A 21,928-nucleotide genomic window follows, 5' to 3' on the forward strand; every position below is an offset into this window, starting at 1 on the left:
TTTCCCAAAAAAAACAAAAAAAAAACAAAAAAACCCAGGAAAAAAAAAAGCCACAGTTAGACCTTCCACTCATGCAAACCAGCAAAGAAAAAAGGTGGGGGTATGTGGAAGGCAGGGGGCCCACAGTGGAGTTCCCCCCACGTATGCCCCCAAAAACCACCTTTGAGGGAAAAAAATGGAAAAAATAAATGAGAATTCAAGGGACATGGGAGTTATGACGGGGGCAGGGGAGACCCCGGACCCTGCCTAGGGAGAGTGGAGGCCTGTGGCCTGCGTCCCTGCAGAGGGCGCTCCTCGGGGGGCCCCTGACTTCTGGAATGTGTTGGGGAGAAAATGGGGAGGGCAGGTGGCCCCCGGTGGGTCTGTGTGTGCGTTGGGGGCGAGCAGAGGTGGGGGTCCTGAGGAGCAAGGGCTCAGGACCAGGAGCCCAGCGTCCCCCAGACCCCAGATTCCTGGGGTTCAGGAGCCCAGTTCTGGGGCGCGGGAATACATGCAGAGGAGTCTCCCCCCTCCAGTGGGCTGGATCCAGTCAGAAAGGAAATAAATAAGAAGGGGTAGAAGGAGGCTGGGGGCAAAGGGCTTGGGCAATTCAGTCCAGACCAGGGGCCCGGGCGGTGGAGGCAGGCGAGTCCAGGCCAAGCCAGGCAGGATCAGAGTCTCTCTCGGGCTGGGACCCAGATGTAGGGGCCTGAGAGGTCCTCAATGACACGCTTCACCTTGTGGTAAATCTCCTCGAAGCTGTCACCCTCCACGATGGCTAGGGGCAGACAGATAGGGGTGAGGATGGTCCCAGAGGGTGTCCAGCCAAGGGGGTGCTTTGGCCGGGAGGAACAGACACCTTTTTCTCAGTCTCCTAGCCATGCACCCATGGAGCTACACCCACCCAGAGGGGGCACCTTTTCCTAAACCATCCACCTAGCAAAAGCACCTTTTTTGAATTTACACAAAGGCACCACCTGAGCTGGCAAAAGCCTTGCTTCAGCCTCACCTGAGAAGCACTCTGTGAATTCCTGCTCCAGCTTGGTGGCTCTGTCGAAGGCTTTTCGGGCTTGCTCCTCTGTGATCCTCTTGTTAATCTCTCTGTGAAGAGGGAATGAGACATGGAGCTGAGGGGGGTCCCACCCTGCCTTTTACCTCCCTCCTCCAGGGAGGTTAAGTTGCAAGCAGTATCTTCTTATTTGGAGCAGGTGGCAAAGAAACACACTTCCCAACATCCTCTGGGGCCACAGATGACCCCACCTATGACCCAATGCTGCCAGTGCAGCTACACTACCCCAGCAATCTCCCCAGAGCCTCGTCTTTCCAGCCTTAAGCCCCACAGAAGATTCAGACTCTAACTCCCAGCAGCTCGAGGCCCTGGCTGCCCATCTGGTCTGAGTCCCATGGGCTTCTGGGAGTTGTAGTCCTGCCTAAGATATGCGAGGAGGGAAGGCCTGAGATCCCCTGTGTCCTCTGGGTTCCAGCTCTCTGTGCAGATCTCTCTCAAGGACTGCTGGAGCCCCTGTCCAGAGTTCTGAGGGGAGAGGTCAAGCAGAGGCCTTCTGAGGCCCAGGGCCATGGGTGTGGGGAAGTGGAGGGGAGGCCCCTGGGACTATACTCACAGAACATTCTCCAGGGAGCGGGGACGGATGAAGATGGCGATAGGGTGCAGGTGGGCCGCCTGCAGCCGCCGCACAGCATTGGCTGAGACATCGAGGATGCAGTGCTTCCCCTGGGGGCAGGTAGGGTGGGTGGAGGGGGACCACCAGGTGGCGGGAAAGGACAGCAGAGGTGCCAGGACAGGACGCAGTACGTGGAAAGGTGGAGAGTGGGAGGTGGGAGGTTGACCAAAAGGGAAGTGACGTGGGTGTCAAAAGACAGGTGGGCAGAGAGTCAGGGTGGGAAGTGGGTATGGACAGACAGAGAGAAAAAGGAAAGGGGGAGCCAAAGAGTGTGGGAGGCCAAGCCCGGGAGGGAGAGGATTAGAGGTGGAGTGGAGGAGGGGTGAGGTACAGGCCAGGAGGGACCCCAAAAGATGGTGACAGAGCAGGGACCCGAGGGGCGGCGGTGAGCAGGGCAGAGGTGCAGGAGGCAGAAACAGTAACACAGGTGGGTAAGGAAAGCCAAGGAAAAAAAGAAAGGAAGTAGGATACAGGGAGAGGGAGGGGAGGACGGACAGAGGACAGACAGATGGAAGGAACAAGGAGAGACAGATGGGAGAGAGGGGAGGCAGATGGAGAGAGGAGGAGCCGTGTGGGAAGGGCAGGCAGGGTGGGGAGCAGCAGGGAAAAGGTGGCAGCAGACGAGTGGGCGAGGGGAGTGGGGACCCCAGGACAGGGCAAGGGGAGAGGAGGGAGGCCAAAGGGAGAAGTGAAGAGGAAGGGAGGGAGCAAAGTGGGGATGCCAAGCCACCCATGATGAGGCCACAGGAAGAGAGAAGAAATGGGGCGCAGTGGGGGGACGGGGAGGAGGGAAACGGGACAGATGGTGGCGGGGAGTTTGGGGTCAGGGAGGTGGGGGACATGAGGGAGCAGGCGGTCAGACAGAGTTGCCCAAGAGGAGAAGGCAGTGGAGGAGTGGAACGGAGTCGAGGCCCAGCAGGGAAAGAGACAGAGAGAAATAGAGTTAGAGAGAGCTGAGGAAGGCAATGGGGTGGGGAGAGGAAGGGGAGAAGGACTAGGTACCCGCCACATCCTACCTGCTCTGCCACCTCTCGCACAGACTGGACACTGGTCCCATACAGGTGGCTGTTGTACTGGCCGGCCTCGATGAACTTGTGCGCTTGAATGTCCTTCTCCATTTTCTCCCGGGACGACACAAAGTGGTAATCCCGGCCATCTATCTCATATTCCCGCTTGGGCCGTGTGGTATCTGCCAGGAAGTCACCCATCCCCCAGAGATCTAACCACCATCCCTCCAGCCTGAAGCCCGCCTCCATCAACCCTACACTGCCCAGCTGGTCCTTCCGTGGAAGGAAGGTTGCTGGGGAGGTGAAGATGGAGGGGAATGGAACCACCTCGCCCAGCACCACTGGGGTCTCCGAGTCGCTGGCCTGGGGACGGCTTCTATGGACCCTGAGGGTGGCTAAGAAGCACCCCTGCATCCTCCTACAGCCTAAGGCCCAGAGGTGGCTCTGCCTATGGACCCATGGGTGGGGTCCTTAGCCCTCCCAACCCCATGCCCACCTCCTGCCTCCTCCAACTCACGGGGAACACAGGATCCAAACTTGTCGGGGAACTCAGAGAGAAGGTCGTCATTGGCACGGTCCTTGGTGGGCCCGAGGATGATGATGGGGCGTGCATAGTGCACTGAGAAGAGAAAGCCCAGCTCAGCAGAGATCAGAGTTGGGGGAGCAGGAAGGGCTGGAGCCAATGCTCGGGCTTACCTTCCATCTGTGTCACCGTCTCATAGCTCAGAACCGAGTCTTCTCGACCTGGTGGGAGGCAGGGAGTCTATGAGGGGCTCTCACAGGGAACCCTGAGCCCCTGTCCCACCTTCCTGAGGATGTAAAGAGAAGCTCAGGGCTCCTCTCTTCCCAGGTCTTGTACCTACCCTGTGATCCAGAGTTGGAGCCCCAATCCTAGAAGAAAAACCAGGCCATGTAGTTGGTTAGACCTCAGCCCCATGAGCCCCCCACTCTTCCACTCAAGTTCATCCCCTCCTATGCCTACCTTGGCCTTTAACCTTGACCACTCCCGTCGCTCGACCCTGTGAAATACACAGAGCGGGGGTAGGGAAATGCCCAATGAGGAACCCTACTGGCTCCCACTCTCTAGACCAGCTGAAAACCCCACCTCCCATCAGCCCCTGGGCCCCTGTACTCCTAAATGAGAAGAAGTCTGTCCCAAAATCTCATGGAAGTCATGGTCCCCAGGAGGGCCCAGCAGACAGACTCCCAAGAGATCAGAAGGTACATCCATCCCCTACTGGCTGTCCACCTGAGGGGGCCTGGGAACTACAGTGCCTGGGGCAGCAACGTGGAAGGGCCAGGCCCCAGAAGCCTCACCGCCGCTTGCTGGGGATAAAGCCAATGTCATCGGTCTCACTGTCAGAGTGGACCCGCCGCGCCTGCCACCACTCCTCGTCACTGGCGTCGATCACATGCAGCACATCCCCAAAGCGGAAGCTCAGGGCCTGGCTCAGGAAGCCGCAGTCCTTGGTCTTGTCGTAATCAAACAGGGCCCTGGAGGGCAAGAGGCCATCAGTTAGAAGCCTGGCTGAGGCTGCCAGGAAGGGTGGGAAGGACAAGGCACTGGAGGCTGGCCAGTGGGTTCAACTGCTCTGAGACTCCAGTCCTGAGATTTTAGGAGAGGGTCTGGAGAAAAGCTGGGGCTGATGATGTCACTGCCATGGGCTCATGGATTCTGAGAAACCCTGGAACTGTGTGTGGGGACAAAAGCTGTACTACAACATTAGCCACCATTCATTCCACAGGGTGTCAGGGATCAGACAGGCTATGGATTCTGTGCAATTTACACTGTGAGAGCTAGAGCCCCACGCTCTCAAGAAAGCAGTTGGCAATACATGTCACAAGGATAGCCTTGAAACTGCTCGGATTAGTAAGAAAAAAAAAAAGCCAATTATTTGCAAACTTTGGTTACCCTTGTCCATAACAAATCCCTGTCAATAAATCACAACCGGCATCAAGAAAAGAGGAGGAACAGCCATGGAGGTAGCAAAGGTTCAGAGGTTCTAGCAACAGGGCTAGAAAGAAGGGAAGAGACTCCGGGATCATCTGGAATCACTGGGCGTCAGAATGGATGGCCTTGGGGAGCCTCTGGGCCCCAGCTGTAAGGGAGAGTCAAGCCAGGACTCCGGTTTGAGCAAGTGTCTGGAGAGACAGTGGTCCCAATCAGTGGGAGAGAAAACACTGACTTGGCAAGCCAGAGACCACCACACACGGGAGAAAGACAACGTGCTCAGTGTGGGATGTGTTGCCCAAAAGACCACTGAAGAGATAGGAGGCAGACGCAAGGGACTGGCTGTCTGTGTCCCCTGGACAGCCCACGGTATGCAGAGGCAGGATGACAACTGAAATAGTTAACCAGCACCAGATCCTGAGAGCCCCTGCTCTGCTGGCCATTAACCTTTTAGTTGCCAAATTGTGGGACAGTCACCAGTCCTTGGAGAAGTGCCAGGGCGATCAGGGGCTGAAGGCAGTTGGGATACTTGGGGCAGAGGCTGTTTTGCAATCCACACAGTGCTACAAAATGCTAACCTGTGCAGCCTCGCCCACACCCAAGCACAAACAGAGAGTCAGGCCTGAACAGGTGAGCTGGAGCCAGGCAGGGTTTAGGGGAGAAGCTGGCTGAAGAACCAGGGCAGGCCAGAGTGAAGAGCAATCAGGGGGCCTGAGAAGCCCAGCCTGGGAGCCCAGGAAGCCTCTGACCTGATATAGAAACCCCTTTTGGGGTTGCTGCGCAGGGAGGCTGTCCCTGAGCCCAGGCTGCTATTCATGAGCTGTTCCCGTAGGTCGTGGATCTTGGCCTCGAAGCGGCTGTACTCTGAGGACGACAAGAAAGCTCCTGAGCTCTGCCTCATGCGGCAACACCCCCTCAGAAGCCTCCAGCAGAGGAGGCGGCGTTCTGAAGGTCATTTTGGCCCACAAGAAGGGGAGCTCCAGGCCTGGTACCTTCTGGCTTATACTGAGCGATGATGGTAACTGTCTGACCCGCATTCTTCAGGGCAATGGCAGCCTGCTCATGGCTGGCATTGCGGAGATCAACACCGTTGACCTAGAGAGAGGAGGAGCAGATGAAAACCTGGACATGGGGCCAAGTGGAGGCAGGAGAAGTCCAGGCAGGCTTCAACCCACCCAAGGCCCTCCTCAAGAGCTCTGGGCTCTACCCACGCATGGAGAGGGCAGGCTCCCTCACCGAGAGGATCTGGTCCCCCTTCCGCAGCTCTCCACTGAGGTCAGCAGGGCCTCCGGCCAGGATAAAGGAGATGAAGATGCCTTCACCGTCCTCACCACCCACGATGTTGAAGCCCAGGCCCGTGGAGCCCCGGTGGATCACAATCCGCCTCGGTTCTCGGGGAATGTCCTCCTCCCCCAGCAGGTCCTTGGCCACTGGGGAGTAGCGCCGAGGGGAGGTGGGGGTCATGGCTGTGGGGTAGTCGGTGCCCAGGTAGCTGCTGTGACTGATTTCATTGTCCAGGTGCTGGGAATATGCTGAGGGAAGATGTGGGAGGAGGAGAGATGAAATGGACGGGGAGCACTCACCACCCCATCTTCTCCCTAGGTAACCAGACTCAGGTTATGGGAAAGTTATTCTGCCAAAGCCAAAGACCCTAGAAGATGGGTGGGAAAGGGGACATCAGGATCACAGACATGTCAAGGGTCAGTAAGCCATAGGTGACATCGGAGGCTGGTTTGCCCAGGGAGTTAGCTACTTGTCTCAGGTGTGCCAGGGATGGTGAACTCTTAAGGGAGATGTTCATACTGCGCTTTCTGGATTTTTTTTTTTGTTGTTTGCTATGCCTCTCAAATCTCTTAATTTCTAACATTCTTCTCTCTTCTTTCCCCCTCGGCCATTCATTTGCTGAAAAAAAACTAGGTCATGTGTCAATTAGGAAAATTCTAATAGGGAAACTACTGAGTGCGTCCACATGGTGCTCTTTAACATGTTCTCTGCTCCTTTACTTCCTATACATTGGAGTTCATTCTAGAGGCTTCATCAGATTCAAATTCATTATGGTAAGCACACTCATAGGTGATGCCGTGTAGTTCCTGTGGCATCATGATAGGATCCAATCCTGTCTATCTTTTTGTTATGTTAGCATTAATCAGGAAGTTGGGTGTTGTCAGTCAGGTTCATTCAATATAAAGTACCCCATCAGCCTTTCAGAAACCCTGGTGGTGTGGTGGTGAAGAGTCAGGCTGCTAAGCAAAAGGCTGGAAATTCGAATCCACCGAGCACTCCTTGGAAACCCTATGGGGGCAGTTCTACTCTATCCTATAGGGTTGCTATGAGTCGGAATCAACTCCACGGCAACGGGTTTGGTTTTTTTTTTTTTTTTTTCATATGCCTTTCACCCGACAGGTTTAGCAGCCACTGATGATCACTGCCTGGTTCTGATTTTTCATTAAACCTTTTTTTTTCCCTTAAAAAAACCAAACCCACTGCCAACGAGTCGATTCCAACTCAGGGTGACCCCATGGTTTCAGAGCAGCACTGCACTCTGTAAGGTTTTCATGGCCATGACCTTTGGGAAGCAAATCACCAGGCCTTTCTAGGCACCTCTAGGTGGTTTCAAATAGCCAACCTTTTGGTTAGTAGCTAAGTGCTTCACTGTTTGGTGATATTCTACTCCTTTTATTTTTTAGGGTGAAGGCATTTATTAGTGGGGGTTCTTCTACAAAGAACTCTCCCACGTCCACCATTTGGTTACTCTAAGGCCGCAGTTTAAGGAGCCCTGGAGGCACAGTGGTTAAAAGTGCTCAGCTGCTAACCAAAAGGTTGGCAGTTCAAACCTACCAGACACTCCATAGGAGAAAGATGTGGCAGACGGCTTCTGTAAAGATTCAGAACCTTGGAAATCCTATGGGGCAGTTCTAATCTGTCCTGCAGGGTCCCTGTGAGTCAGAATTGACTCGATGGCAGTGGGTTTTTGGTTTTTTTGGTTTGGTGGTAAGGTGCAGTTTGAACAGAGAAGGAAGGATAAATACCCGGCTCTTTTCTTTGCCAATTTTCCCTAGTAACCTCCGGAGGAACCCAGTTATTTATTAGTATCATCATAATCTCACAGATTTTAACATTTTTTTTTAACTAGTTTTGATCAAATGAAGTTCATATTCTCTTTATACTCAAATTGTTCCATCTTGGCAGTTAGAATTCCTTTAATTTGGCTCCTGTATCTTTGACATGACCCTAGTTGTCTTGGATAGCTTCCTTCCTTCCTAGTACGACAAGATATTACAAGTTCCTCTACATTTCCTGGTCCAGATCTGGAATTGGCCCTTTCTCTAAGGAGCCAAGATTTCTTCTGGTAGGTTATGGTATTTGGAAATGGTTCCACGTGATTTTAATATGGTTTTACATTATGTTTTAGGAGCAGTCACACCTCATTATTATTCTTTTCCAAAAATTTCTTAGCTCTTCTCCCAAATGTATTTTTCCAGCTGAACTTTAGAATAACCTGCCAAGTTTTTTGTGTGTCGGGGGGGGGAGACATTAAAATTCTGATTAGGATTCCATAAAACATATGGATTAACTCAGAAACGGCTGAGATTTTTAGCATATTAAGTTTTTCTATCCAGAAACATGGTGTGACTCCCCAGTTTTTCCAGTCTTTTTTTTATGCCCTTCAGTAGCGTTTCATCATTCTTGTTATATAAATATTATACATCTCTTGTTTAACTTTTATTTCTAAAAATTTTATAGAACTTTTTTCTATAGTGAAAAGGATCATTTCTCCCATTACGTTTTCTTATCACTTGGGAGTTACTACTTCTTGTTATTTATCTTACAAGCAGCCACCATTTTTAACCTCCCATATTATTTCTAAGTTTTTCAGTAATTCACGTGAATTTTAATCTAGATGGACAATAATATGACTTACAAATAAAGATAATTTTGTTTCTCCCTTTTCAAATATAATGTGTTTATTCTTCTTGTCTTGCCGCATTGCCTGAAATCTCTAAAGAAATGGTTCTCAGCTGGGGTGACTTTGCTCCCCATGGGACATTCGACAACGTCTAAAGACATTTTTGACTGTTACGAGGCAGAGTTACCACTGTCATCTGGTAGACACAAGACAGGAATGCTGTTAAACATCCTACAATGCACAGGACAGCCCGCACAATAAAGATTAAAAACCCAGATTGCCGCTGAGTTGATTCTGGTTCACTGTGACCCTATGTGCGTCAGGGTAGAACTGTGTTCCATAAAGTTTTCAATGGCTGATTTTTGGGATGTAGATCACCAGGATTTTCTTCCGAGGCACCTCCGGGAGGACTTGAACCTTCAACCTTTCACTTAGCAGCCGAGCACATTAACCATCCGCACCACCCAGGGACTCCCAACAAAGAATTACCTAGTCCAAAAATGTCAATAGTACCAAGACTGAGAAACCCCGCTCTAAAACCATGTGGAACAGCAGCAGTGATAACAGGCATCTTTGCCTCGTTCCTAACCTAGTGAACGCACTGCTAGAGTTTGATCATTACGAGATACGATTGCTCTTGGTTTCTGATAACTACTTTTCATCCTGTTAAGGAAAATTTCTCTATTCCCAGTTTACTAAGAGTTTTCATGTGAAAATAGATTTTGAATTTCATCAAATGCCTTTCCCACATCTATTTGCGATGATCTTACAGTTTTTCTTTCTTAACTGCTTAATATAATGAATTATAATTAACAAGTTTCCTAATATTGAACCACCTTTTGTTTTCTAAAACAAACCCTACTTTGTGACAATGTTATTCCTTTAACGTGCTGTGCTACGTTTAGTTTGCTACCATGTTATTTTAAGTTTCTGCATCTCTTCATAAACGAAATCAGTCTGTACTTGTCTTATTTTACGTTGTATTTGTCAACATTTTAACTGGCCTTATAAGGTAAAATATGGAAATTTTAATCTTTTCCCATGTTCTAAAACAGCATAAGAATTACCCATTCCTTGAAGGGTTGATAAAAATTAGCCATAAAACCATCTGGGCCTTGTGCTTTCTGGGGGAGAGATTGTTGACAACCTTTCCTAGTTCTTCTACGGTGACTGATTTCCCTTTTCTTCTCCAACAACAGGAAATACCGGAGGTTGTGGACATTGCATGGGAACTACCTGACAAGGAACCGTCACGGGGATGTCATGGGACTGGACGCAATGGGGTAAGTGGGATGGGATATGGGGAGTTTGGGGGTTTGGAGGGCTCTCACAGGTTGTGATGTCTGGGGGAGCATAGCTGTCACTCAGGTAGGCATTGCTGGGCTTGGCCACCTTTAGGTAGACAACATCATACGTGTTCTTCAGGGCTGCCACAGCATCTTCATGCATCACGTCCTCCAGCCCCACGCTGTTGACCTGACGTCAAGGGAAGCAGAGCTCAGTCAGAGCCAGAAAAGGCCTCAAGGCAGATGAACCAGGGGCAAGATGATAAGGAAGCCTGATCCCGCTAAGAGCCAGCAGGTAAGACTCAGGTCTGGGCTGGAAAAGGGATGGGAGTCCTCACCGCCAGGATCTTGTCCCCAATCTGCAATCTCCCGTCCTTGTGGGCGGCCCCCCCCTCGATGATCTTCGTTACATAGATGCTATTATCTCCGGGGATGTGCTGGTTCCCTACGCCCCCTGCGATGCTGAAGCCGAGACCTGGATGGAGGGGAAGGCAGAGGTGGGTGCCCAGGTATCTGGGAAGGAGCTGGGGCAGAGGGCAGTTGAGATGGGGATAGGGACAACATGCATTATTACCTTTAGGCCCCTTGATGAGCTTGATCTCCATGATCTTCTCAGCCGGGGGCTTCCGGCGCATGACATAAAGGCGGACGATGGAACCTGCCTCTTTGAGGGCCTCCACTGCCGCGGAGTGGGTCACCTCCCGCACATCCACTTCGTTTACAAACAGGATGCTGTCATTGACCCTGGGGGCAGCAAGGGAGGCCTGAGCCGGGAGAGTCCTGCTGCCCTGGCTCTCCCTCTTGAGGGAACCGGCCTCCTTACCCGTCTCCTCTCCCCACCTGAGGCGGCCGTCCTGGGCTGCAGCCCCACCAGGAATGATCTTGGTGATGAAAATGGACGGGTCGTCACCAATGTGTGGGTTGTCAGTGCCACCTGCGATGCTGAAGCCCAGACCTGAGTTACCCTGGGCAGAAGGAGGGGAAGAAGGTCAGCTTCCCTCACCCCTTACTGCCCACTTCTGGCAAGGTGAATGGGGAGGGGAAAGGGCTGGGGGGCTGAGGTCAGAGCAGGAAGGACCAGGCTAAAGGGTTGGCCACCTAGAAAACACAGGCACAGAGAGAAGCCCAGATAGGGAGACAAGGGGATCTGGATGGAGGAGCTTGCTCACCCTTTCCAATGTAATCTCCTCGTATTCCATCTCCCCCTCAGTCCCGTTCACCTGCAACTCCAGCACGGGCCAGAAACACAAGGACAGTGAGACAGACATTCCGCTCATCGAGCTGCCTGACCCTGCTGCTGGGCCCAGGCCTTCCCTCTCCCTGCCCTTCTCCACGATAGCCCCAAACCCAAAATGTAAACAACTCACATATCCCGGGGCCTCTAGGGTATCTGTGTTGACAATCACAGGGGGAGAACTGGCCTATGAGGGAACAAGGAGAGGACACACTGCCTGAGCCTTGGCTCGAGAGGGAGCTACTAAACGAGGGTCCTACCAGCCTGGCTCCCCTTCAGCCTCTTAACCAAGACCGTTCCAGCACCATCAGAGCTCCTCAACCACCTTCCATACACACGTGCACCGATCCAGCGTGGCCCAGCCCAGGCCCCTGCGTGTGAAAGGAGGTGGATGAGAGCGGGAAGGGAGAGGCAGCCAGACGGAGAGGGGAGCAGCAGATGGTAATGGGGCGGGGGGAGGCGGGGGGGAGAGACTCAGGAGGGGTAAGGAAGCTTCTCACCGGATGTAACACCACAGGGTGTTACATGCCTGACGTGCTACACACATATACCCCAGGGCCCATGTCCACAGGGCCCTGCCCCTTCTTCCTGCCCCACCTCTGTGCCTCTTCCCCCGCCTATACCCAAGTATCTTCATAGCCTTACCCCAGATTTGCCCCTCACCTTTCATACACATTTCCCCTAAATCCTGGGGCCCAGGAACCTGGGGTTCCCCCAGCTGCAGGCCCCTCCTTCCCTCTCATCCACCAGCCATCCAATCCACCCCTTCCTCTAGAGATCGTGTTGCCTAGCAACGGTATCTAAGCCCAACCAAGGCCTGAAAGGACCCACCTCCGGAGACCCACCTCCTGGAGGCTCTGTCGTCTGGACAACAGGCGGGGGCTGGGGCGTGCCCTAGGGGCAACCAGACTCCGGAAGACAGAAGAATCCGCTAGCCCTGCCTCTCCTTCCCTGGGCCCCGCCCCCCCTTATCCAGGCAGAAAGCAGTCCGGGCTGAAGAGGTTTGTGGGCGCAGCGCATCCTGAATAACCTCCCTTCCTCCCTCCCCCACGCCCCCCATCCTACGCAGTTTAAAGGACGTCAGGAAAGGAGGAGTGGTGACAGACATCCGGGTCCTAGCCGCCTCATCCTCCCTCCCCCACGGCATTCAGGAAAGGGTTAAGGTGGGGCGTGCCCAGGTCCCTGACGTCAGTCGCCTCGACAAAGCTAGGGCTGTAGACTCCAGGGCGGGGCCAACATCAGGCCGGTCCAAGGGGCTTCCCCAATTGCCAGGGTAACCGAAGCCATGTCTCTATGGCAATGGCAGGAGGCCGCCAAGAGCCGCCTTCCGGGGTCCCCAACATATTTCCTCCTCAAGCAAATATTTATTTGGAGCCTAACAAGCGCGAGACACTCATCACAGATTCCCCAGTCTCCTTCCCACCCTCGACCTCCAAAAGGGCCCCTCTCCTTTCCTACAAACCACCGACAGTTTTCAAGCTTTATACTACATTTCATACTCAAAAATCTATTAACGCCATCTTCCGACCCCTCACATCTCAACAAAAGCTGCTGCCCAACCAATATCCACTGGCTGCCAAAATCTCATCCACGTGTCCGTCCTCCGTTCCATACCCGTTCTCTGGCCCCATCCCCATACTTCTAGAACCTCCTTACCCATGCCCCAGCCTTCATCCATGAGGACTTCCATCTGCTTCCCATCCTTGCCTCTACTTCTTCGCTTCCCTTTCCACCCCGTCCTAATCCCTGTTTACACCCTTCAATTTCCATCTTCCAGCCCCCGCCTCCATCCTCCACCCCAATCCCTGTCCCTGTGCCCCCCTAGTCCTCCATCCCCTTCCCTGTCCCTGTGCCCATCTCATCCTCCAACCCCTTCCCTGTCACTCTCCCACCCTCCAGCCCCAGTCCTTATCAATCACCAGCCCTCATCTTCCATCCCAGTTTCTGACTCCCAGAGAGATCAGCACTGTTCTCCCTTACCCCATCTTCAAACCTCAAGATTCTATCCCCAAATCACAATCCTTCACTTTTCAACCCACACCCCATCTCCTCTGAAAATCAGGGCTTCTCCTGTCCCCCAGCTCAGGCCCTATCCTGAGGACCCCCTCCCACACTTCAGGCCTCCAGTCCCTCCCTCCACTTCCCTTGGCTTCCTGAGCTCTGACTCCAGGGCTCCCTAGCACTGGACTAACCACCACCCCCCCAACCCTCCCTTCTCCCATCTACCTCCTCCCAGGGGATGTAATGGCCTCACCTTGCAAAAAGCATCTCTGGTCTTCCTTCCCTCACTCCCTGCAGCCCTCCCCCCTTGGTTCTCACACGAATACTGCGCCCCATCTCCAGGGCCTTGCTTTCCTGATTCCAGCTTTACCCCTGTCTGTTCCCTACCACAGGACATCATACTCCTCTGTTGTCTCCCCATTTCTCTAAATGCCCAATAGCGGTCTCTCTACCCCCTTCCATCTCCTCTCCTGCCACCCCCTCCTTACACCAGGACCTGTGGCTGTGCCCTCTCTGCTTCCTTCATCCACTGGCTCTGAAATCTCCTCCCCAAATTCTCAATCAAACGTCAGCAACCTCCCCCTTCACAGGGCATCCCTCAACATCCGGAGATCCCCCAACCCACCCCACAATGCTCTTTCTCCATCTCATAACCTGCTCGGTGCTCCCCAATCCTCCCCATCCTGGGCCCCACAGAGAGGAGACTGAAAGAGGAAGAAGACAGAAAGGACTAGAGAATGGAGGAGCTCAGAAGCAAGGCCTCCCAGGGCTGGAGGAGGGAAACAGACTGTGAGCACAGAGAAGGGGGAGAAGTGGAAACAGGTGGTGGGAATAATAATGGGGGACAAGAAGGGCACCGGAAGAAGTTAGGGTGGAGGTGAGAGCTCAAGAGGAAGGGCGTAGGGGAGGAGGAAAGGAGAGAAGACAGAGATGAGTACAGAAGGGGTAACTGGGAGAGGACAAGCGGGTGCAGAGGCCTGGGCTGGGAATCAGGAGAGGGAGAAGGAGAGTGCGTGGGAGGAAGAGAGAGACAGCATCAAGAACCAGCCAGCCAGTGGGGAGGGAACAGCACAGAGGGGAGGAGGGAGCAAATGCTGGGGCAGTGGACAGAGGCAGAAAGGCCCCAGGACGCAAAGTCTCAGACCAGACAGATGGAAAGGGACTGGAGATGCAGGGACAGGGAGAGCTGGGTCCAGAGGGGTGGGGGGAGGAGGCAGGTAAGGGACAAGAGCAAATGAGGGCAGCAGGAGCTCTGAACACACCTCTGGACACAGAAAACTGGAACGGAAATGGGGATGTGAAGGAATGAAGAAGTTAGGGTCTAGGGGACATCCTGGGGGGCACACACACCTCAACACGCACACACACACCATCAGCTTTAGTTCAACACCCCCACCCACTTGCCTGGCCTCTGTTTCTCCTCTGTGGGACCAAAGTGTTCCCAACAGCCCAAATGCCCCTTCCCCCAGGGCCCCAGGAGCCCAAGCCCCAGACAACACCCGCAATCCCCGCTTCCCTCCCCATGGCTCTTGCCCTACCGGCCCTTGGGGGTTGCAGCTCCGAGGCTCCGAGGGCCGCACTGGGGAGGGGGTCGCCGGGGTCGCCAGGGTCTCCTACCTTGAGGGGGGAGAGGTGGGCGTGGCCCACGACCCCATGGACGGCCTGAAGGTGGGACAAGTTCCTCTCCGACACGTGCACCAGCTCGGGGGCGTTTACCTGGTTGGGGAGGTGGGCCGGGCTGTGCTCCAGAGGGGGCGTGTCTTCATCTTGGTAGCGGTATTTCTGGGGATGGGGACGGAGGTGTCACTGGGGCCGGCCCAGCGCCTCAGGCTCCAGGCTGCCGCCCTGGCCTCCTCCTCTTCCCCCAGCCAGTGCAGTGCGGAAGGCCCTGGGGCCTGACCAGCTCCTCCCCCTCCCTCTCCTCCAGCCCATTGGCTCCCCTCTCTCCACCCTCCCGACAGCCCCCTCTCCCGCCAGGGCCTCAGCATCTCTCATCTCTCCCCAAATCCCAGCCCCATCCCCCAACTCCTCACATCCTGGGACTCTGGCCCTCCACCTCCGCATAGCCCCCTTAGGCAGGTCGGTTTCTCCACCCATTCCCCAGGCCTTGATTTTCAGTCCCTCCATCCTCTCAGATCTCTAGCCCCTGTCACTTGTGCACCCACTCCCTAGGTTCCATCCCCAATTTCTTTACTTCCCTCATCATCTTAATCCCACACCCCTTCCTAGCTTCCATTTCCCAACCTCCCTCCTCCTATACTCCAGGAGCTGCTCTGGCTCTGCATCTCGCCGCACTCCCACTGCCTCGACCTCCCCATTGTGGCTTCTGCCCCATGAACCTCCGTTTCTCCAGCACCTTGCATGTCAGCAATCAAGCTCTTCAACTAGAAGGAACTTGGTCTCAGACCCCCAGGCAAGACAAGGCAAAGCCTGTCCAGCTCTTCCTCCACTAGCCTCCACCCCTACAACAGCCCACAGCCCAGCAAGCTAATCCGGATATACTGGAAGGGGGTGGTGGAAGAAGGGGGAGGAACAGAATCAGTCGGGCTCAGGATGGAGGCAGGAATGGGTGCCAGGTTCCCTACTGGGGCAGGGGGGTGGAGTGTTGAGACTCAGAGTGAATTCTCAGGTCTCCCTCAGTCTTATGGGATCAAAGACCCAACCATGACCCCTAACTAACCACCTGCCATCGCGAAAGCCTCCAATGTTAACTTAATAGAGACACCAGTAAAGGAGATTAACTGGGGGCCACGAGAGAGAAAAGGGGTTGATAGAAACAGCAGTGAAGGGATGCAACTTTGCCTGGGTCCTTCCACATCTGCCTCTGCCCTCCCGCTGCTCCCCTCCTCAGGAGCTGGCTGCCCAAATTCCAAGCTCAGCAAAGGGGGAGGAAAGTACCACACACAGGGCTCCCTCAGGGACTGGAGAAGACAGAACACACCCCCCAGTACATATGCATAGAAAAAAAGAAGGCAAAATGTCTGTCCCAATGATTTCTGAGAACCTGAGAGTACCAGCACTTGGAGGTCAACAATTATAGATAAAACTGGAGAAAGCTTATCAAGGTCAATGCCTGATTCTAGAAGATAGTTCTAAAAACCCTGAGAATTATGAAGCAAGGCTGAGGAAGTAACCCAACTTTGGTTGTAGACTAAAGATGCAATAAAAGAATGGGAGGAGGAAAATGGTCCTGTCCCTATGAAAACTCTCAAACCCAGGAGAGAGAGACAACTAGAACCAAGAAGCACCTTGGCTGAGGAGCCTTAAAGAATAGGGGTTCACCAAGATAGAGTCTATTCTTGAGCCACAGACTTGGAGAGAGATGCCTGAACTCCAAGTTTGAATACCATGGGCACAAAAAGTAGAGATACAAGAAAAGAAAATAGAGGGAGTATAGACAAATATTATTGTTGTTAGCTACCATGGAGTTGGCCCCTGACACACTGTTGCCCCGACACACTGTGACCCCTGACTTATGGCAACGCCATGCACAAGGGGATGGGGTTGGTGTGATCAATAAACCAAAAACTCATTGCCACTGAGCCGATTCCAACTCATAGCAACCGTATCGGACAGAGTAGAACTGCCCCATCAAGTTCCCAAGGAGTGGCTGGTGGATTTGAACTGCCAACCTTTTGGTTAACAGCCAAGCTCTTAACCACTGTGCCACCACGGCTCTGGTGTGCACTGTCTTGGGTAATAGAGTTCTATGAACTGAAAGAGGCTGTTCATTCCACACCCTGAGTGGTGGTCTTCAGCTGAGGGATAGCGCCCCAAAACTGGGAGGTCCAGAGGAGAGGGGAAGAAGCAGCTCTTCTCTCTCACCTCACCCAATAAAAGCCATTGCTGTCGAGTCGATTCCAATTGATGGCAACCCCATGTGTTATACAGTAGAACCACTCCATAGGGTTTTCTTGGCTATAATCTTTACAGAAGCAGTTCACCAGGCGTCTGTGGAGTGGCTGGGTGGGTTCGAACTGCCAACCTTTAGGTTAGCAGACAACAGTAAACTGCTTGCGCCACCCAGGGACTTTTCTCACTTCACTGCACTAATTCCCTATGTGTGACCTGAAGCAGGGCTAGCAAATTTTGAAGCCTGGGGGAGGGTTTGAGCCCAACCCTCCTCCATCTTCACCCCATTTCACAGAGAAAATTCCAGAATCTTAAGAAATGTCAGGGTGCACCTAAAGAAAACGGAAGTGTGAAGAGGGACACTTCATCATCCATTCTACAGAGGATGAGGTTTTATCACAGTGAGACCCCAAACACCTCTCCCACCCCACTCCCATGTGGGATGGGGGAGGACACTCTGGAATTGAGAAAAATGCTGCTTCTGACTGGGAGACAATATGAGAGAAATGAGGAACAAGAAAAGGTACCAATGATCCCGAATGTGACTGGAGAAAGGGAGGGCCTCTGTGCATTCAGTCCATGGAAATTTTCAAGGTCCGGGTAGTAAGAAAACAAGGATAATATCTGGGGGGTGGGGGTGGGGCAGAGTAATTCTGAAACTGCAAACTTGGGGCTGGGGGTAGTTCTGTTCAGCACCTCAATCCTGGGTTAGAGGACAACTAAAGCAGGGCAGGCAGAAAGGGGAGACCCTTCCCTTTTTACACCACTGGGGCTCTGGGCCCTGAACCCTGACAGCTCAAATGCGATTGGGACCAAGTCTGTGCCCCCAATATATTAGGGTATAAGACAAGGAAAAGGCCTGGGGGATACAGACAGAGTCGCTGTTGTTCCTTCCCCCTTGACCCCCACCGTACCGGAGCCCAGCTGCACAGAACGACCTGGAACCGAGGCTTGCACCCCCAGAAGAAAGGGGGTGTGATTGAAAGTGGATGATAAGAGGGGCGACCCACTGCGCCTGTCCGCGAGAAGTTGCAACCCAAAGACCCCGCGCCAAGCAGAGGGAAGAGCGACAGCACTTGAAGCTTGCACCCCAAGAATTGGGGGGTCCGGGAAGAGGGGAGCGGGGCCGGAGCCCATACCGCGGCACGTACCACGCAGAGACACATGGAGGCGAATCTGTTCCGAGCCGACATGGAGAAGGGGAGGAGGATTGAGGGGAGGGGGTGCTGGGATACCAAGGGTCCCGGGGTAGGGGAGGGGGAGGGGCAGAGGGGCGGGGGCTGCGGCGGCCAAGGCTACTGGAGGCTGCGGCCTGAGGGGGGGGGGAGAGCGGCGCCTGCGCAGTGCGGGAGAGCGTCACCATGGGAGAAGGTTGAGGGGAGACCCTCTTAACCACCAACTTCCCTGGTTCCAGCTGTTTATCTGTTATACTCCTATTCCGATCCCTCTGCAAAGAGAAAAACCAACCGAGAGATACTCCTAAAAATCACCAGTTCATTTCTCAAGTTCTCAGGGACCTCTTATTCCACCTAATCCCCCACCCTCAAAATCACTAGGCCCCCTAACCCCCTAACGTGTCCAAAACCTCACTGGACCTCTCACCACTCCTGGACTCAGGGGACAGAGAAGGAAGCAGCGCTTCTCTCTCACTTTCACAAGGACCCCCAAGGGATCTAAACTATGTCTCCCAACAGCTCCCCTGCCCCCAATGATTGTTAATGTGGACAGCATCCTTCAGATTCCGAAACATCTCCCATTCTAACCAGCACAGTTCTCCCCTGCAGTCCAGGCCCATCTGATAGCCAGAACAATGTTTCTGTAAGACTTTAAGGGGTCATAGATCCTTCTTGCATAATCGAATTAATTATCCCCTCCTAAATTTTATCTACCCCCTAATCCACTAATAAAGATTTTGAAATCAGTGTAACGTTACCTAATTCTAATGTAAACATACAAAAAGGGAGCCCTCAAAATTATTTGAGGTCCCCTGTCAAAATCCCTGAATTTGATGAGACACTTGTGACTTTCTAATATACCAGTCTTCAATACCACCAGACTCGTTTCAAGGAATACTTAACTTAAAGCTGGCCCTCCAAATTTAATTGCAATCTCTTCGATTTATTCCCAAATCCTTAAATTAAGAGAAATTCCTCTATTCCTTTTCTTCACCTCCCAAGTTCATAGATTACTCTTTCCAGCCTGTCCTCCCTACATGTCAACACCCCCTCCATGATTCTGAATTCCTGATTGGATATGCTCCCAAATATATCTCCCCCACATCCAGGTCTCAAAAATATTCACCAAAATAAGATCTGGCCTGCAATTTGCAGTGACCTACAAATCTTCCACACACAACACCCCAAAAACCAATTGCCTTAGGTCTCTTCGCAGGCTCCCATTTTCTCACAAAAAACTAACGTGAAAGCCTCTCTTCCAAATAGTCTCATTGAACGCCACATTTCCAGCTCTTAAAACCCGGTAAGTGGTCTCCTCAAATTTGTTCTCTGGCTTCCCTAAAATGCCCACTTACGGCAGTCGCAGAGAGGACGACTTCCCTAGAATCTGGCCCATACTCCCTCTCTTCCCGTTGGTCCGAAACTGTTAGATGCGCCCCCCTAGATGACCCTCCAATGCCCTAGTTTCATATCTATATAGAATGCTTGAAACCTAGGAGGAATCCACTGCGAAAGGGGCTGGACTCGCAATTCTTTCTAGAATAGAAAATGCACAGGCCCTAGTTCTCCACCAGCGGGCGCCAGGGCCCATTAAGACCCTCCCCCAGTCCCCATTTCCTTTTTCCCTCCATTTTCCGTTTCCCCGTTGCCGGGCAACACTGCAATCAAGGACTTTGCTGTCGCCTAGCAACCGTCTCCCTGGAACATAAAGCTGAAGTAGGAGGGGTGCTCTGATGAAATCTGAACAGGCCTCCATCTTAGGAAAATTGAAACGTCAGATCTCCCAGCCCTCGGATTCTCCTTTCCAAAGACCCCCGCGCCCCACCGCTTAAACAAACCCCTCAACCCTGTCTCCTCAGGGCACATGCAGACGACGCCACGCCCCTCCCAGATCAGCCCCGCCCTCATTTGGTCAGGTAACACAGCCCCACGCCCCGCCCCTTACCGAGGGTTGTTGCCCCGCCTCCTTCTAGAGAGTAAGTCAGACTCCGCCCACCTGCCTCCAAGAGACCACGCCTCAGTCCACTTCCCGCCCATTCGCTCCCCCGGTCTCGCCTACACGGTCCCTCGGCCACGCCCCTATCGGCCAATGAATGAGGCCGTAGGCCACACTGCCCCGCCCCCAGCATCTTAGCTTTGTCCAATAAGGACCACCCGGAGGGCTTAACCGCTTCGTCTCCAAGGTTCCGGCCAAATACCCGGGGTCTTTTCCCCACGTTCCTCCCTCCCCCACTTGTTCTGCTCCGCCCTCCGCCACCCTCGCCCAGCCCTCGAGTCAGCCACGCAACTTCAGTCGTCGCCGGTTACCATGGCAACGGCGGCAGCAACTCGGGGAGAAGAGGGGAGGGACGGGGGCGGAGTGGGAGAAAGAGACGCTCAGAGACCGAGAGATACTGGCAGAGACATAGGCACGAAGTTAGAATAAGTGATAGCTATAAAAAGGCAGAGTCTGCATAGGGCCTGGCACGTAGTAGGGATTCTGTAAGTGTTTCTTAAATATCTGCGGTAGGAGCCTAAATATAGGCAATGAAAGATGGAGTGTTTTCAGAGGGAGCTGGGGAGCTCAACGACCGCAAAACCCGAGCGCTCCCTACCCTTCCCAGCATTTTTTGGGGCGCAGGAGCTGTATGCCCCCTGCTGGCTCCTCCTGAGCTACCCTCCACAGCCCTGGATAGAGTTGGACCACAACTCCCAACAGCGCCATTGGCAGCAACCTTCTAACACTGAGGGAGCTTGTGCCTCACGGCCTTCTGGGAGTTGGAGTCCCCACCATCCCAAGGCTGACAAGTTTTCCAGTCAAGCAATGTGGCAAGCCTGAGTCTCCACACCTCTGTAAGACTCCAAATGCATGACCCTCTCTGCGCAAGCCTACTCCCTTCCAGGATGCCCAACCCTGCACTCCACTGGAGAAGTAGGAGTCGGCAGCGGGGATGAATAGGCCCCTCTGGTAATAGTTACCAGTGCAGGCAAGCCCCTCAGCCTCGCTGGCGTATGTTCACGTGTTGGAAGCAGAGCCCACACATTCTAAAATAGGTTTTACATGAACACCAGTACATAGAGGACCACAGCCAGGGCGCCTAAGACCACGGCTAAAAGCAGGAGACTGGAAGAGCAGCGAATCGGACAGGCATTAAAGCAGACTGGGCCAGAGAGACTGAGGCACAAAAATCTACTGAAACTGCCTGGGTGGGTGCGAGGGGTGGATAGGAAACAGCTTAGGAGAAAGCCCCAAGCCTACGGAATGGGAGAACAAGCAAGTGGCCCTGGGGAGGGGGCAGGGGCTGTGGGCCTGAAAGGCCCTCAGCCCCCAGTCTCTTCCATCCACGCTCAAACGTGCATAACGCATGTGTACACACATGTGTGAGTTAGTGGCAAAGAACATGTGTGTCCTCGGCTCCCTCCCCTGGGAAGCTGCAGTTCCCACTAAATATAACCCCCTCCCCAGCCTGTGACTCACGCGGACCCCGCCTCCCCGGCCCCCACTTCCTGTCCCACCCCCCAGCCCCCAGCTGCCTGCCACCCTCCCAAGCCTCCCTCCACACACCAAGCATCCAGCTTTCCAGCCCTAAAGTCTCCCAGCAAAGACGTACCTAGGTATTCTGCAACCCACCAGAAGCTTGTTTGCCCTCCCCACCCATGATCTCCTGCCCTTCCCAGGGACACCCTGGTACAGATCCTTGCTGCTGCCAGCCTGCCCTCCTCCTACTCCTTTCCACTACAGTAACCTAGGCCAGGAGTCTTCAGGGACCCTTAATGCCAGGTGTCCTCCCCCATCTTGATCCCAAGCGTCAGGGGTAGCAGGAACATTCCCCTCCATCTGCTCTTCCTCTTTCTGGACCAGAGGTAGATGCAAT

At 53.5% G+C, this 21,928-nt stretch overlaps 1 protein-coding gene across 16 annotated transcripts in view; it reads right to left on the bottom strand.

The window, feature by feature from the left end:
- The window catches only part of DLG4 (discs large MAGUK scaffold protein 4), a 25,136-nt gene continuing 3,208 nt past the window's right edge, over positions 1–21,928 (bottom strand). The window contains exons 4-22 of one of the 16 annotated variants that reach the window (XM_064271690.1): positions 14,764–14,829; positions 11,180–11,233; positions 10,982–11,032; positions 10,653–10,777; positions 10,387–10,556; positions 10,151–10,287; positions 9,858–10,002; positions 5,856–6,151; positions 5,612–5,714; positions 5,369–5,483; positions 3,986–4,162; positions 3,651–3,687; positions 3,532–3,559; positions 3,365–3,412; positions 3,186–3,287; positions 2,678–2,850; positions 1,602–1,711; positions 989–1,080; positions 1–757 (exon numbers count right to left, since the gene is read on the bottom strand). In XM_064271690.1, the coding sequence (XP_064127760.1) occupies positions 651–757; positions 989–1,080; positions 1,602–1,711; positions 2,678–2,850; positions 3,186–3,287; positions 3,365–3,412; positions 3,532–3,559; positions 3,651–3,687; positions 3,986–4,162; positions 5,369–5,483; positions 5,612–5,714; positions 5,856–6,151; positions 9,858–10,002; positions 10,151–10,287; positions 10,387–10,556; positions 10,653–10,777; positions 10,982–11,032; positions 11,180–11,233; positions 14,764–14,829 (2,136 nt within the window). In that variant the 3' untranslated portion in view covers positions 1–650. Of the gene's footprint in view, positions 758–988; positions 1,081–1,601; positions 1,712–2,677; positions 2,851–3,185; positions 3,288–3,364; positions 3,413–3,531; positions 3,560–3,650; positions 3,688–3,985; positions 4,163–5,368; positions 5,484–5,611; positions 5,715–5,855; positions 6,152–9,857; positions 10,003–10,150; positions 10,288–10,386; positions 10,557–10,652; positions 10,778–10,981; positions 11,041–11,178; positions 11,418–11,877; positions 12,080–12,111; positions 14,617–14,664; positions 14,830–21,928 lie in introns of those variants that run through there. The other 15 variants (XM_064271687.1, XM_064271686.1, XM_064271689.1 and 12 more) reach the window with 15 other exon arrangements.

Source organism: Loxodonta africana, chromosome 18, assembly GCF_030014295.1.
Source record: "Loxodonta africana isolate mLoxAfr1 chromosome 18, mLoxAfr1.hap2, whole genome shotgun sequence".
Lineage (NCBI taxonomy): Eukaryota > Metazoa > Chordata > Mammalia > Proboscidea > Elephantidae > Loxodonta > Loxodonta africana.